Below are 17,680 nucleotides of genomic sequence, written 5' to 3'. Positions count from 1 at the left end.
TGACTGAGAACCTTCACAGACATATGTCAGCATGTTATTTCATTAGGAAAAGAACACAGTGTAGACAAGAGTTACAATCCACACAATCCAGCAAATGGAAAGGAAACTATTTCCATGGCTTTCAGGAACCAGAGACAGTGCTGCACTTCTACCACATGAAGCACCCTGTCAGTTTCCATAGCAGCAGCTAGAATAACTCAAGGTTAAGTAAACATGTGGCACAAAAACACAACAATAATATGAGACTCACCTTGAAAAGCTCCACATTGAAATAAAGACCATTTTCCCATATTGTTTTATTTAAATAGCTTAATTATGAAAACTTAGCATTAAAAACCACCTTAAGTTTCACAAATGTGTTCATATGCAGAAAGAGAGAATAATCTTGCACATACCCTATGCATTAAAAAAACAAAACAAAAACAACAGCGTTTATACTCAAATTTTTACATTTATAAACCAAAGTGTGGTTTTCTACGAGCAAAAACAAATGACCATACAAAAGCAACAATTAGTGGCTTGATCAAAAAAAAAGAAAAAAAAGAAAAAAATAAAGCGGCTACATGAGAGGATGTGGTATGACTGGATACATAGAGCTTGTTGCAGAATTGCTTCCATTATCATGAGATGTGTGCTGTGTTTGTAAAAGAAAGAAAGTTGTTATAACCAACAACAACAGCATGATAGCCTGTGATGTAAATGTGCCCCTGTTTAAAAAAAAGAAAAAAAGCTTTAAGGCTTTGTGGAAAAGAGACTGGACAGAAATCCACATGTCCAGTGTAGTGTTGAACAGTTTATATTTTGAGTCTTTAGCTTCAGCTGTGCTATCAAAGGCACAGAATAATCACACCGATGTTGGTGATACAGGTATAAAAGAACTGTTTCTATTCATCTTTCCCTGAATGTGGTTGGTTTGAAACAACAGCAAAACAACCAAACTTGATAATATATACTGCAGATGTCACCACTGCATGAAGTGCCACTCCCCTTCCCTTCTCCCAGGGAAACACGTTTTTTTCCTCTTCTTTAAGTGCATCTCAAGCACACATTGTACCATCATCTGTCATCAGATGGTGAATCTGGTCTTTGATTGCACTCAAGTGCATTAAGCCATTAGTTAAGTCCGAAAACTGTGACACGCACAGTAAGGACTAAAGCTACGTCTGTGTTTGATTTCCATGGACCTACAGAGATTTTCTGCATGACTCCTGTAACGCTGGGTTTAAAATATTCATAAAACTAAATGTCCACAACTAAAACTCACCCTTCAAAAAGGCACTGCCAACTGGGCTAACCAGTAGAACTGTCAGGAGGTGTAAAGCTGGCTTTGTCTAAGGATGTCTCATTGGCCTTGAGCTTCCTGTCTTGTTTTGACTGTTGTTGTACACCACAGTGTTGCTCTGGCATGGTGCTGAGAAGGCACATTGGCAGGGCTTGTGTGGTCTCAGCAGCTTGTGGCCTGTTGGTGTCTCCTTTGGAAATCCTTTCTGATGGACCGGCAGAACCTGGCACAGTTGAGATTTGGATATTCTGCAGGATTTTAAGGTTGGGATAATTTCCTGACTCAGCCATAGCTTGATGGAGGTGCTCCCAAACAGTGATACCATTTAGATTGAGGCTGGGGTTTCTGGCAGCCTGGCACAGCAGCTCTGTGTGCTGCCGCAGCTGGGAGAGGTCCCTCTCTGTGGCGTTGCTCTGACGCATCAACTCCTTTGTGCGCAATGTAATGTCCAGCAGACCAGACTGTCGGAGGATTTTTACTGTGTTGAGAAAACGTCGGTGGCGAATACTGGTGGTGGCATCTCTTTTAAGTCCAGCCGAACTGGTTGTGAATAACGAGTAGCTGGTGTCCTGACTGGATACAGATGGGGATCTCTGGCTCATGGAAGTAGGGGTGGGACTTGAGGCAGACAGTTGATCTTGGGGTGGAGAAGAACACGGCATGCCAGTCGCTGAGAGTGCCAACTTAGGTTGTTTATGAAGGTGCTGCTCTGGCAGATTTCGGGTCACAGACGGGCCATCACCCTTTTGTTCTGAGCACACCCTCTTGCTGAGACTCTGGCATTCGTGGATTGAATATTTATCCGGTGGTTTCTTGCTGGGATGTGGCGCTATGCGTGGGTAGGAGTTCAGTATGGGTAAGTAGGAACCAGGTATTTTCCTTTCTGAGACATTAAACTTTCGGGACAAGGGCTTTGATAGCTGGAAGGTAGCAGGCAACAATCCTGGCTGCTGGAGAAGGATTATTTGACGAGAACCCGAATGGTTGATGTCAGTGACGCTGTTTCTCCAGAGAAGCTGGCCTCTTTTCTGGGTCACATCTGACTGCTGGAACAAAACAGGAAGAGAAAAGTCAATATGACACACTGGTGAGGAGCTCCACCGTACATCTGATGTGAACATTATTTTTCTTTCTGAAAGACTATCCTGTGTTGGTTGTATCCTTCTTTACCTGGTTAAGCATCGTGTTCTTGATCATGTAAACAGGTGGCTGGTCATGACCATCAGGCATCACAGAATGCTTTCCAAGATTCCTTTGCATACGTTCTTGGTTTTGTGACGTTTCTGCATGTTCACTGGCTCTGAACTGGCTTTTGTTTCTCTTCTGGTCCTCCAGTTGCCAGTCTGAACCATCTGCAGAAAAGTTATTACAGGAAGAAATGCTAACAGCTGAACGCCACATTCAAGAGGATAGTTGAACTTTTTGTGACACAATGCAGCAGAAAGATGTTTTTTCTTCCCCTCACTACCTTATCAGGCAGTACCAAATCAAACTAGGCAAACATTTGCTTTATTCTCACAAAAGGGAAGACAGGAGCGACATGCATGCTTTCCTACAGTCAACACTTCTTTTGTGGTATCAGTAACACAGTGTTCGTATTTCTGTTTTATTTATTTTCTTATTTGTATTTAAAATTTAAAAAAAGTGCATTAGATGCTCTTAAATGACTCAAGCCACACAAGAACGTCCAACAATACTCATTGCATTATGATTTTCTTCTAATCAACTTTCACCGTGTCCCTTAGGAATGTCGCATAGATGAAAATCTAACCCCAAAAGCTAAAACTATATATTTGTAATAACCTTTTCACTTTGAATTCAAGGAGATGCTTTAGATATTATTCCAGCAAAGTTGAAGTGAAGGTATCAATGCTTGCACTGGCTTGTATATAAATCTAAAAAGCATGGTGAATAGCTATGAAATTAAATATGAAACGTTCGTTATATCGACTTGGACTCACCAGAGAAGCCAGAGTCCTTCTCGGAGCTGCAGTGGGAGCCCCTCCTGCTTGAGTCATCTTTGTCTTTAATGTCACGTATAGCCAGTAGAGCTGTATTGTTGCTCTTATCTTTAACTTTCTTGCTGGGTGCAGCACAAAGGCTGTGCTGATCCAATGGAGGCTGTTCCTTTGGCATACTGGACCCTATCAAGAAAATCAGAGAAATTTAAATAGCTCCTCTGTGCTAAGATGTAGGAAATAGTAACCCTAAACAGGTTTACCATATATATAATCCACAAATAAACAGCAATATCCTCATACTTCATACTATAGGAGGGTAACTGTTTCAGTTTAATTTGTAAAATGGAATACTCTGTTTCAGTTGATGTGTGGTTAAAATTCCTTAGACAGCAACATTAACCACAGTGTTGAACAGATGGTCCTAACATCACTCACTAAGACACAGTTAGACAGATACTTTTTAAGTCCTAACCATAAACCAGATCTTGACATACATTTAGGACTCTATTAAGCCATGTACATGCCCATATGTTTTTTTAATTAATTAATTAATCAATTTAAAAAAAAATCACAAAACTGGATTTTAAACAATCAAAGTGTGATTGAAGCACATACTCTCAACTTTAACAAAAATGTTGCACAAATTCAGATTCAGAGGCTCAGAAGCAATTGGACAAATCCCTGATGCCAGGTGCGTCCCAGCCCTGTGTTTTATTTCCTTGAGAAATTAAACAGATAAACAGATCCATGGTTAATTGCAAGAGCTGTTTTTCACAGGGTGTCCTTTCACTGGAATGAAGGTCCAAAGAGAGAGTGTTGCAAGTGAGGCTGGAAAAAATGAAATCAAAAAAAAAAAAAAAAAAAAACTATTAGAAGGATAGCATACAATGTTTACCAACAATTTGGTAGATTCTTGCACGGGTCAGTGTTTCCTGAAAACCCTCTCCTGTCTGATCATTTCCTGATAACATTTACATTTACAATAATTGATTACACAGCAGTGGAGAGTAGACTTTATCAAAGCAGATGTCTTTCTGAAAGCGCTGTAACTAAGTTTCTAAAGTTAGAAATATCCTGTCTCAGAGTGACGCTGAAAAACTAGTTCATGCATTTATTACTTCCAGGCTGGACTACTGTAATTCATTATTATCAGGATGTCCAAAAAACTCACTGAAAAGCCTTCAGCTAATCCAAAATGCTGCAGCAAGAGTCCTGACAGGGACTAGAAAGAGAGAGCATATTTCTCCTGTTTTGGCTTCCCTTCATTGGCTTCCTGTTAAATCCAGAATTGAATTCAAAATCCTGCTCCTCACATACAAGGTCTTAAATAATCAGGCCCCAACTTATCTTAATGACCTTGTAGTACCATATCACCCTATTAGAGCACTTCGCTCTCGCTCTGCAGGCCTACTTGTTGTTCCTAGAGTATTTAAAAGTAGAATGGGAGGGAGAGCCTTCAGTTTTCAGGCCCCTCTTCTGTGGAACCAGCTTCCAGTTTGGATTCGGGAGACAGACACTATCTCTACTTTCAAGAGTAGGCTTAAAACTTTCCTTTTTGCTAAAGCATATAGTTAGGGCTGGACCAGGTGACCCTGAATCCTCCCTTAGTTATGCTGCCGGGGATTCCCATGATGCATTGAGTTTTTCCTTTCCAGTCACCTTTCTCACTCACTATGTGTTAATAGACCTCTCTGCATTGAATCATATCTGTTATTAATCTCTGTCTCTCTTCCACAGCATGTCTTTTATCCTGTCTTCCTTCTCTCACCCCAACCGGTCGCAGCAGATGGCCGCCCCTCCCTGAGCCTGGTTCTGCCGGAGGTTTCTTCCTGTTAAAAGGGAGTTTTTCCTTCCCACTGTCACCAAAGTGCTTGCTCATAGGGGGTCATATGATTGTTGGGTTTTTCTCTGTATCTATGAAGCGCCTTGAGGCGACTTTTGTTGTGATTTGGCGCTATATAAATAAAATTGAATTGAATTGAAGACGACTAAGGCTAAAAGAAGATGACTAAAGACCATGATGACATTATTTCCTTGGTTGATAGGAACTTGACAACAGCTAACCAGGTGAAGAACAGAGGAAATAGGTGAGGCAATCATTGTCAAGGTAACAATCAAAAGACACATTTAAGAATGGAAATACAGAGCTGATTACACTCAAGAACAGGAAAACCAGATAAGACTTTACAAGAATATACCAAAGTTAGTCTGCACCACAATGTTGAGAAAAGTATTCTCAAAGACAAAAACAGTCCATGAACCAAAGCATACTACATCATCTGTCAAATATGGTGGAGGGAGTATTATTCCAGTGGAACTAGGTCACTAGGATTTCTTGATGAGATGTTTGCTGATAGAAGAGGCAAGAGGAAACGTCTGTCCAGATTCTGCACCTCACAATGCAAATGGATACGTACCCAAAGCCTACTGCAAAAGCAACTCAACAGTTTCTAATGGCAAAGAAATATTTTCTTCAATAGCCAAGTCTGTCGCTTGAGCTCAGCTCAACAAAGCAATGTTCGATCATTTAACGCAATGTTCGATCATTTAATGCAAAACTAAATACAGAAAGGCCCCCAAACAAGCAGTGGCTGAAAATGGCCGCAGTAAAGGCCTGGAAGAGCATCTCAATGAAGGAAAAACAGCATTTGGTGATGTCCACGGGTTCTAGACTTCAGGTAGTCATTTAGTGTGAAGGACTTTGGTAAATAAATAACACAAATAACAATTCTTATATTTAAAATTGTTTGTTAAATTATTTGTAAGTCTCTTGTAATAGTTGTAATTCCTAAATAGTAAATGCAAATTGCATTTAATTTTTGCATGCCTTCAGCTTACTCCAACCACATATTGACAGTTTGATTTATAACAAACTTCTACAGAGGGAAAATTACAAAAAATTCTTTACCCAGTAAATTGCTGACCTAATTGTATAAAGCCCAATGCCTTTGGAGTTAGTCTACAAAAAAAGTACTGTTGTTTGCACCACAGTACTCCATGGTGCAAACAACCAAGATTTCTGCCAAAGGCCTGTGAGAAATACCATCAAACAGACATAAATGTTAGTTGATGGATCTTTGCTAAATAAATAAAAATAAGTTTGTTTGCAAGACACTTACTGACAGGGCAGTATATGTGTAAACAATAGTTCAAGATTATAGGAAAGACAACAGAATTACATACCAGCATCATCTGATCTTGTTATTCAATTAGGACTCAACTGTACCATGTATCAGCATACAAATACATATAATTATATTAGGAAGTTAAAGAAAAATGGGTTTCTGGTTTTCTAACTTTCCAACAACACATTTCACACACGTTTGCAGCTTACCTGCTTGACCCCACACCACTGTCTGCTCAGCTGTGATGTGCACTCTGCTTCATGTGCTGAAGACAGTCACTCAGCTGGGAAAAACTATCTGCCAGCACCATTTCTAAATTGCCCCAAGCATGTCACCCTGCATTATGTTCTGTAAAACAAAACGTAAAGGACGAAACAAGTAATCATATCAATTCATACTGTACAACGCAGGCACCGATATAAATAAACTGACATGATAAAGCTCGGCTTTAATGAAGATACTAAAATGACTTACAATTAGGCTGTAATACACAGAACTCCTCATGTTGCCCACAAACTGTAGCTACAATCTGATATTATCCCTCTGTGCTCTCTACTGTGATTTCTCTGTCTCAAAGATGAGTTGAGATGATAACGATTTAACTACAGCAGCATGCATGGCTGTGCAGTTGAAGGACTTTTAACTTTAATGGCTGCTCTTTAAGAATTTAAAGATATTATCCTACCAATCGGGTGGGCTTGACTGATGACATCATCACAGCATTTATGATATTATCGGGCTGGTTCCATGAAGGCACCACAGCCCGCTGTCAGCTGAACAACACCACTCTTCCCCCACCCCCCGTGTTATGTAATACCCAACTTTAAGTCCGGCCCTCTTCTTACATACACTTCCTCTCACACAAACAAAAACATAAAAAATACATTTAGTATCCACGGTGGTGGCAATATAAACGCTGTGTGTAGATTATCTGTTGACATAAGCTAAACGTAAAACCTCTACGTAAAACAGCCAATTATACCATTCTATGGCTTGTTTTCTAGATTCTCTGCTTTTTTAAAAAAAAAATGCTGTCCATAAACGCTCAAATGTTATAGCTGTTGTATATCCAGTATGTATATTTTATATGTGCTTTGTCAAATTTGCTGTTTTAAAAAAAACTAGGGTTAAAACTGTTTGAAATTAGGCAACGTCCATCAAACTGTTTAAGTTGAACGCCATATGCGATAAATTTCAAAATAAAACTCACAGCTTAAAAAAAAAAAAAAAAAAAAGTAAAAAGACGCGGTTCTGTGAATAGTATCATATATTTTATACACTACTCAGTGCAATATATAGTTGTTTGTTGAGTTTAGGTTCTTCCGTCACTACTTACCTGTACTTTTATCCAACCGGACAAACTGCGACGATTTTGTTTTGAAATTACAGTGGCTAAATTTTTCCTAGCTTGACGTCGCCGATCCCAGAAACGATCCGAAAAAGTGAAAACAAAACATAACCAGTGTCCGCACGCTGTCACTCGATCCTGTAAGTATGAACAACACTGTGGGAGGACAGCCCAGCGGCGACACAATTAAACGTGTGTTCGTCCTGTTTTACCTTAACTGAACCCACAGCTGCCTGTTGTACCACCTACCACACACACACGAAACGAGCTCTCTCCGCCAGCTAAGCTCCCATTGGTCCGTGACAGAACTCCAAGAGCCAATCATAGGAAACACGTGCGCAGGAAGGCAGCGCTTGTGCAGGAAACCAAGAGGGTCAAAAGACACATTTGCGAAAGGACAGTTTTCCAATTTCATTGTACTACTGTACTATATATATATATATATGACTGTGCAATGACAATAAAGAGTTCTCTTATATACACACACAGATGTAGTCAGGATGATTCAACAGTAAGTGTTTAATTCATGGAATAATGAACCTAGAGTACCTAGGTCAGATGAGCCCAAACACTCTGCTAATGCAGTGAAAGCATTGATAGTGTTCCATTGTGTGCGTTGGTTTTTTTTAGTCTTCCTAGAGTTTGGGGATCATCTTGACAGAACTGAACAAAAAGACAAGCAATAACCAAAGATCGCTGCATATCCGTCAATAAACCATTCCTGAAGACTCAAAGAAATTAAGAGTGTTCAAGTTGTGTTTAAGAATAAATGTGGTCAAAGCAAATATTGACAGATAAGTTCCAGTTTCCTGTACATTGGCACAATACGTCTCTGCACCCATTTCCACTTTTTCTAGCAAAATATAAAGAAATTAGAGGTGGCTTCAGACTTTTATACTTTTTTTTTTATTAAACATTCCTGTGCCATTGAAAAGAAACACTTTCCAGGTGCCACTGGACTTAAATGTATTCCACATTTATACAAAAATGAATAAGCCGGATGTCAATACTCAGCAACAGACACTTTATTTTTTTACATTAAAACTTTCTCAAATAACTTGGCATTCAGACATCCTCTCCACAAAATGGCAAGACAAGGACACATCAATACAGTTCAAATATATATTTCTTAAATCAGCTACAAGATAAGTTCATAAAACAGGTGTGCTGCAAAGTTGGTCAGTACATATGTCTGGCAACAAATCTTATTTGTTTCTTTACCCAATTACATGTCAACACTTCATGATCCATAGTCAAGATGATACTGCTTTGGTTGGAAGTTTTTTGTCAAAGGAATGACATTCTTGAGTTATACTAGTGTAGTATAACTAGTTTAAACTAGTTTGTACAAGTTTAGCACCTTTGAAGCTCAACAATGTAATCAAGTTGTTTCAAATCAGGTATGTCAACTGCATACACCCAGTAGACTGGAGGCATTTTTCAGTCCTGGATGTCTACTGACATGCATGGTTTCTGGAGATGAAAATTTAAGAAAAGTAGCACAGGTCTGAGCCTTGGCAGCAGCACTGGCTAGAATATGCATGATCTTCATAAGAGTAGCTTCACTGAAAAGAAAGAAAGAAAAAAAAAAAGCAGCACAGACATTAAACTAACCACTACGAAAGTAACAAAGCTTTGTATAGATGTAAATGTGGTAACTAATTAATTTGTGATGAATAAATGTGTTGCTGACCTGCCAACATGAATGCTGGAGACTAAACACCAGGCAGCCTCTCCCTCTGGTGTTGTAGGCTCCTGCACAACTTGGCGGGCCAAACAGAGTGCAGCTCCAGCGAGCTGAGCGGGCAGAAACACCACACACTGGCCCTCCAGGAGCGACAGCTCCAGCAGATAACGAGCCATCCACACCACCTAGTGCCACAAATAACAGGATGGGGTGACACTGGATCTTTCTGATCAATATGTACAAAACATCTTGACAAAAATGTTGTCCATCTACCATGGCACTGCAGTGAGCAACGGAGGCAAAAATAAGCAGGAAATGAAGAGGTTGAGAATAGGATAGCTCAAACTTGAGGCCGGAGAGGACTTTGCGTTCCATTCGCAGAAACTGATGCTTAGTATAGGTGTGATCCATCAGGGAGCAGAGTCCAGACACCTGGAGCAATCACCACAAGATAGAACAGCTTTAGAAAAGAAGTTTGTCATCTTAACTTGCAAGATTAAAAATAGTAGTGAATCTCAAAAGATCATAAGGTGAATGTTTTTTTTTGTATTAACTGAAAAGGTAAAACTTTCATATATTCATTACAAAATGTGAAATATTTCATACACTTCATTTTTATTGTTATAGCATATAGCTCGTGAAATTCCAGAAATTCAGAATTCCAGTATCTCAAAATAATATTTCTTAAGATGAATACCAAAAAAAGAATTAAAAAGTTGAGCTTCTGAAGAGTATGTTTATACACTCAGCACTTCGATAAGGATTATTTAGCACAAACTAATGCATCAGTGCTGGATGGCATGTGGGTGATCAGCTTGTGACACTCCTGAAATGTTACTGAAGCCAAGCTGCTTTGATAGCTGCTTTCAGGCCATCTATGTTTTTGGGTAGGGTATCATCTTTAGGTAGTTTGTTTTCACCTTTCTCTTAACCAAAAAAAAAAAAAATAATAATAATAATTCCATGTGAGCTTCAGGCCAGATGAATAGGCTGACCAATTAATCACAAAGAAACAAGAGGACATAAAATATATTTATGAAGGCATGCCAAATTACACTGTATTGAACATGCTCACGGCTTATTTAGAGATCCAAGGATGCTGTATCTGTTCAGACATGGAGTGCTGAGGCAGCATACCTCAGGGAGAAGACACTCTTCTTTCTTGGCAGCAATGAAGAGACAAACCATGCCAAGGAGCTGCAGATTGGCTGTGGTCACCTTGATTAGTCGCAGTGAGCGGTTGAGGAGGTGTATAGCCAGATAAAGGGTCTCATCTTGAAAGTGCATAATTTCCTGGGAAAAAACAAAACAGGACCTTCATACTCTATATCAGGGGTGTAAAACTCAAATACACAGTGGGCCAAAATTCAAAACTGGAACAAAGTCGCAGGCTAACGTTAATATTTATTGAAATATATTTATTCCTCCAGATATAAGAATGAATCTTTTCTTATGGACTCAAACACGTTTTGCTGAAAAACTGAATATGGAACAAGCAAAGCTTAATACTAAACAATATATATATATTAGCTGTATAATACCAGTAGGCCAGCTCTAATAATAATAATTTGGTATGGCTTCGCGGGCCAAATGTAATTAGGCTGCGGGCCAAATTTGGCCCGCGGGCCAGAGTTTGACACCTATGCTCTATATGGAAGATGTACATACATAACCACAGTGATGCCATCCATTAATTTGTACACTACCATTTTAAAAGCATTGCTGTTTAGCTTTTCACATATTTCCATCTTGGCTTTTTTGGAGTTGAACATGAAGTGCAGGCTTATCAGCTAATACGAGCAAGCTGTATGAAGCCTGCTTCCCTTGGGGAAAATGCTAAAGATGCATCAGCACAAAGGCCCACAGACTCAAACCCCCCCCCCCCCAAAAAAAAAACCCCAAACAGTTTTCTTCAACACGCACCGATAACACAGTCCCACCCCCGCCCCCCAACTTTCCCCATTTCCCTCTATAAACCACCACTGTGCAATACCAAATTCTATGTGCAATAACCTGAACTGTATATAAATAACACCATTTACATATTTACAAACTTACAATATGTATGCTCATAGTTTTTTTTAGATAGATTAACCCAACATTATCCACTTACTTTGATGGTGTGTTTTCATGCGTGTCCTGTGTGCCCAGTACCCGTTTTACTTTTTACAAACAACCCAACAAAGGGATACAGTCTTTGATTAGCTAAAAATTAATCTACTTTAAATGGGACTTACATGAACCTGAATGAGCCAATCCACCAGAATACCTCGAGTGGCATTAGTAAAATACCTGGGGAGGTCAGCACTGGGAAGAGAGTTCTGTGTTTGGGTTCGCTAAAGGATGAAAATAGAAGACAGAAGGCACATTAAAAAAAATAAAGGATGAGAGTGCAATAATAAGTGTGTGAAGTCACATTACAAGTGACCTGTGCACACAGCCCACTTGAAAGACAAGGTTAACTCAGATAAGACATGAAGGGGTTTAATTGTGTCTCACCATCATGTCTAGAAACATCTCCCAGGCATATGTCCGGTCCCATATGACATCTAATTTCTCTAATGCCTTCTCTATTTCATGGCGCAACAAACTAGGAACCAGCACTTGTAGGCTAGGAAGACCCTGCAGGCCACAAGAATAAAGCAGCACAGGATCTTCTACACACCCTTCTGCTATACAGGACAGCAAGAGAAGCACAAGTTTATAAACGTTGAGCAGATTTAAAACGATATTCCCTCTTATGAGCACTGACAATTCAATTTTATTAACCATTCATCCTATATGTTGGCACCATGTGGTTTTATGGCTCTGATCTTTCAAAACAAAACATACCAATTAATTTACCAGGTGACCATGCCCTACTGTCCTCATGAAACCCCATGATGATGCCATCACTGGTTTGCAAGGACAGCCTCCTTTCCTGCAGAGAACACATTTGATCATTGCAAAATGATGCTCAATTTGCAACTCTTATGATCATGGCAAGGAAAAAATAAAAGCACCAATTCTAACCCAGACTTTTTTCTCCAAAGGAGAGGAACTTTACATCCACACAGAATTCCTGCAACTATTCTAGGGCTGAACGATTATGGAAAATAATCTAATTGCGATTTTTTGCCCCAATATTGCGATTGCGATGCGATTATTTTTTAAGGTCTTTGTCTTCTGTATTATTAAACAAAGACAAGCAATACATCATATAGTATGGCCAATACTATATTACATTAATTTTAAACTGTTCTTTCCTGGAAGACAGACCTCTGTTATGATGACATGAGGTGATGCATGAATTGATGACTGACATTTTTATTTAACTTCTTCAATCACAACAGTATATTTGAACATACACAATAGTTTATTTTTAGCTTACAAACATCTGAGCATAAAGTGCTGACAAGGAACCCTGGTGTAAACATTAAAATGAAAGTCAGTACAATGTGCAGATTGCAGAAATATACATAAACAAAATCAGTGGCTTTACCACACTCAGTTTTTTGACATCTGTGAACTACTAGACAGTCATTCAATTAAAAAATATTAAATAAATCAAACTAATAAATAAAAAATACACACATCTTACTGATCTCTGCAGTCAGTAACATTACACATAAAGTGCAAACATAATAGCAATTGTATAAACACACACACAAACACGCCTTTAAAATTTAAAGGCGTGAAATTGGACGGTCTAGTTCTGATTAGCGTCACCGCTGTCTCGGTGGAGTTTAATAAACTCGGCCGTCTGCTTCTTGCTATCTAAAATATAACCAGACACTGGCGTAAATTCTCGACTGTCTCATACTTCTGTTTAATGAGTTTTCTGTTTGACGTTTAGTCAGCTGTGTGAAAACCAAGGAGGAACCCACCCGGGGGATTAATAAAGTTTTATTTTATCTAATCTAATAACTTTAATCTCAGCCAAACCGATTTACTCACGAACAAACAAAACACTGAAAAAAGCCCAACAATAACATTTTTAGGTTGTCTAAGTGACGTATATATTACGTTTAACCCGAGCAGCGAAACTCCGCGGTGATCTGAAAATGATGTGCCGGGAGTTGTGCCGTTCTCGGCCGCATCAGTAACCCTCGAGCTCCCGGCTAGCTGTCGAGCTGGTGGGTAGCAGACGCCTCTGAAAACGTCGAAGCACTTTTGCAAATATGGGATATCTTGATAAACCGAGCAGATATGTGATGTTTACACAACTACTTTCTCGCCTGAAAATATGTTAAAAGTTTATTTTGTGACCCAGAAAGATTAGTATGAGTAATTTTAAAACTTAGTAGCGGCCGCCATTGTTGGAAACTGGAGTTTGGCTGGGCCGCGCTATGAATTCTGGGATATGGTAGTAATTTGGACAGCCTTCGGCGCGTCGCTGTGACGTAATCGGTCTACAAATGCGGCCTCAGGAGGATGCAGCCCATGAATTTGGACATGTCCAGAGTATAATCGCAGCCTTTGCGGTTAGAAAATTGCACTTGATCATGTCGCGATATTATCGCAAATGCGATATATCGTTCAGCCCTAAACTATTCTACACTTAGCTGGCAAAAGAATACATTAAGTCACTTTAAGTACATGAAGTCATGTTAGTGTTGGGAGACAAAAAGCATACCCATCTGCGTTCTGGTTCCATTTTAAGCAAGTTCATCCTGGACTCGTCTGCTTCTACAGGCAGCCAGCGATCTATAGGCCCAGAGGCATTAGCCCAGGTTCTTAGTGGGGCTCGCCTTTCATCCGCCTGGAGGGATCACAGATGGTAACTGACTGACACTTTCTGATTCTGACATTAAAATTGAATGGCTATGCATTTCTCCCCCCAGTACAGTTTGTGAGACAATCTGCTGACAGTATATCTCTGCAATGATTTGTTCAAAAAGCGTGCCTCACATCAAGGTCCTGTTACAGCCACATGGACTCATGGCAGGTGAACACAATCAGTCTAATAACAGAAACTTGTAGACTTTGAGAAAGGTGACTGCAGTGCAGTAAAAAAAAGTTTCAGACTCATCTAATTATGTTGCTGTGAGATGATAACGGGGTGCAATAACAAAGGAATGTGATTAATGAGGTAAAGGTTACTTTTCCTCATTCACTTCTCCACCAGCTTGCCCAAATTCTCACCGCATTTGAGCAAGCACACCAAGGTTTAAGGCAGAAAAGAAATGAAGCATGGAAACTGAAGAAATTTCCATGCTTCATTCTAACAGTTGATTTTAGAAGTATATCACATATGTTTAAGACTGGGTCTCTGGAGCACACCGAGCAAACCTTCTTGTGTAAGTCCAGCAGAGGCTTGGTGTCGCAGAACCCAGTCCTGGCCATGGTCACAGCCGAAGACAGAGGTCTCATGCACGGCCGCTGCAGCTACTTATCCACGGGTGTCGACGGAGGCCTGGAGCAGAGTCGTGCAGCCAGAACAGCCATTAATAAAGACAGGTGAGCCCACTGATTGGGGCGGGGTCAATGGTGTGATGGACAGGTTAGAACTTCCGGTGGATAGCCAGATAGATGGCTAAATAAACAAATGGAGATTGCGCAAAAATGCATATTGTAGCGAAAACGTCAAACCGTGAGACATTCATGGGTCCTTAAAAGCTCATAAAATTCATCTGCGTAGTTCAAGGAAAAAGATGAACTTTAAGTCTTAAATGAAATGTTTTGTCCACCGCGACTTACGTTTTAGTGAGATCGAACAATGCTAACGGTTATATTATACTCTCATAATTGGGGCATTTTATGCAACCCCACGAAGGTCAACGCGAGGCCATGTTCCTTCACTAGTTTTATAATACAAACAAAGCTATCATAGTGCAATCGTCGAATTACAAAATGATGTAATAATTGAGTTGCTAGAATTGGCTTGTAGGAAATGTCCTTTCTCAAATAATTGCACAAATGGTATTTCAAAGCATCTCATGGCTTCAACTAGGTCTGGGTTGAATTTATTTCTGGCCTAATATGCATCTATATTTAAATTCTAACACTCATTGTGTAACATTAATCTAAACGTACAGTCCCTTTAGTTGACAACCTTATCCAGGAAAAGGAGTGCATGTATATGTAGCTTACACTGACCAAGTTCATGAAAGAAAAACACACACAGATTTCTTCAGTAAAAATGTTTACTGGCACATTATAGTTGCAAATGTTATAAGCTACCATACTGTAGCAGGTATCACCCGTTACATTGTAAAGTCTTGCAAAAGGGGGCTGGAAATGCCTTCCAGGACAAAGTCCTCCCCTTAGAGATTGCTTTTTTTCATTGCCCTCTGAGCCTTAACTAACAGCAACAAGCAAAAAAAAAATCTATATTAAAAAAAAAAGGGGAGGAAAAAAATCTTTTATACCGGCATCAGGTGTGACATTCCTGACTGCTGATCACATTCAAATATACAAAGAAGCAAGATAACCATAGTAAAGCTGCAAATCAAACACTACGAAGCTGCAGGCCTCCCCTTCTACTAATGCTGCATTCCCCATCTAGCTGCTTCTTTTTTTTTTTTTTTTTTTTGGTATTTACAAAATAATAAAGAGGCACTTGTTGTGCCCGTGTACGCCTACAGGAGAGGTCAGGGGTATTAACTTGCATGTTTAGCATTGAAGCATTGCTTAAAGCGTGGCCAGCAGCGAGGTTCAGTGTATGGCTTCACAACCAATATCAAAAGAAGTCCAGCAGCACCCCCTTATGGCCGTGATAGCAATGAAGGCAAGTCCACAGTGGAGTCCATCAGTGCAATGGTTCTGATATCTGATCCTGCTGTTTCCAAAACGCAGGACGCTAGGCTAGAGTATGATGGCTGTGCCTGAGCCAGTGAGAAGAGGTGCTGGAGTTGTGAACTGTAAATCAAAGCCATTTGATCACCACATAATCATCATCATTTGAGGAGCAGGGGCCTTTAGATTCTCGTGTCTATTTCACCACTTTCACTCACAGGCACACTCTGTCACACCACAACATTCACACAAACTTAAAATTGAAGAAATAAAGATGTGACATGACACGAGGGATGTCCCAGAGAATGCTGATTTGTTGCAGAAAATATTTATATACACAGTAAGTTCAGTCAAGTGCTGCTCTTGGCTTGCTCACAATTAACCCATTTTGGGGCAAATGTCTCTTTAAGTAAAAAGTGACAAACTTCCATTTTTCCCTCCTATTCCAATATCAGCTTATTATTATTATTATTATTATTAATAAAACCATTAAATTCATTTTTGATGTGTCTGATGTGACAATGCAAGTCAAATTGCTACATAAGCAATCCTCACGTGGAATCCCCTTGAAATGAAGAACTTAAAAGAAAGTGGTTTAAAAAAAAGTTTAATATATATCTTATATAACGTATACTCAAACAAGACAATGTGTCTTCAAAGGTTTGAGAAATAGATGGGGGGGGGGGGGGATGGAAAAAAAACCAAACAAAAAATGATGACATACAAAAAAAAAAAAAAAAAAGTTTTGATGTTCCTTTAGTTAAGTTCAAAGAGCAACCAGCATCCTCTTCCAGCATTATGGAATACACGTTCATCAATTTGAGTACTCTTTCAATATCATGTTCAGGGCTTTTATTATTTCAACATCAGCGCTCGCGTTTCCATCAGTTCCTCCTCTTTCGCAGGCTGAAGGTCGGTCAAACAGCTCACGCAGCTTTTAGTCTGATTGTAAACCTGCAGACTGTTGCTCCAGATGTACAGCTACACAGATTTAAGTGCTTCAACACAGAATTTAAGAAAAAAAAACAAAAACAAAAAACAAACCCTAAAAACACAAAGACTAAACATCAAAGGTGGAATCATGTGAAGTGTTTAACAACTCAGTCAAATTTTGGCCTCTTACCAATGATTGAACGCTCATTCTCTAAATACAGGGGAGACACCCACGGGCTAAATTAAAAAAAACAAAACAGCACACACACAAAAAAATTGGTAATACAGATTGAAAATAAACGACTGGTGCCAAATTCTCCAGTGAGAGCAGTAGATGTCTGTTCTCCTCTAGATTGGTCTCTGTAGACAGGTTGGGGGGGGGGGGGGGGGGGGGATTTCTTTCTATTCCTACTGCTTCAACATGGAAGTTCGGCTAGCCTGAAGGAAAACTTGCTTAGACTTTCAACTGGCTACAAGTTAGTCGCACACTTTGGATGCTAGGAGCTTGTCTGCTGCATCAAGATAAATTTAATGCAGTATTTTAAAGCAAATGTGAGCCATACACACGATCCCAGTTTATAATCCAGACTGATTCAACTTAGCAATAAGCCAGCCAATCATAAATGA

At 39.6% G+C, this 17,680-nt stretch overlaps 2 protein-coding genes across 2 annotated transcripts; both read right to left on the bottom strand.

Moving 5' to 3' along the window:
- Window positions 1-289: 289 nt before the first annotated feature.
- LOC146653917 (CLOCK-interacting pacemaker) lies at window positions 290-8,004 on the bottom strand. Its single transcript, XM_085380693.1, has 5 exons — window positions 7,705-8,004; window positions 6,578-6,716; window positions 3,244-3,426; window positions 2,453-2,634; window positions 290-2,328 (listed from the first exon to the last, which is right to left on the bottom strand). The coding sequence occupies exons 3-5, from the start codon at window positions 3,416-3,418 to the stop codon at window positions 1,291-1,293; spliced, it is 1,395 nt and encodes a 464-aa protein (XP_085236819.1). The 5' UTR covers window positions 3,419-3,426; window positions 6,578-6,716; window positions 7,705-8,004; the 3' UTR covers window positions 290-1,290.
- Window positions 8,005-8,733: 729 nt separating this feature from the next.
- On the bottom strand, window positions 8,734-14,964 carry ccnp (cyclin P). The gene is made up of 9 exons (XM_085380331.1): window positions 14,675-14,964; window positions 14,019-14,144; window positions 12,236-12,323; window positions 11,903-12,072; window positions 11,641-11,739; window positions 10,541-10,696; window positions 9,677-9,835; window positions 9,410-9,588; window positions 8,734-9,281 (listed from the first exon to the last, which is right to left on the bottom strand). Exons 1-9 carry the CDS (start codon window positions 14,753-14,755, stop codon window positions 9,122-9,124), a joined length of 1,218 nt encoding a protein of 405 aa, XP_085236457.1. The 5' UTR covers window positions 14,756-14,964; the 3' UTR covers window positions 8,734-9,121.
- Window positions 14,965-17,680: the final 2,716 nt, after the last annotated feature.

Source organism: Rhamphochromis longiceps, linkage group LG14 (assembly GCF_057381845.1).
Source record: "Rhamphochromis longiceps isolate RC_006_pf linkage group LG14, R_longiceps_female_GT1.1, whole genome shotgun sequence".
Lineage (NCBI taxonomy): Eukaryota > Metazoa > Chordata > Actinopteri > Cichliformes > Cichlidae > Rhamphochromis > Rhamphochromis longiceps.
This window is presented reverse-complemented; position numbering and strand designations above follow the sequence as displayed.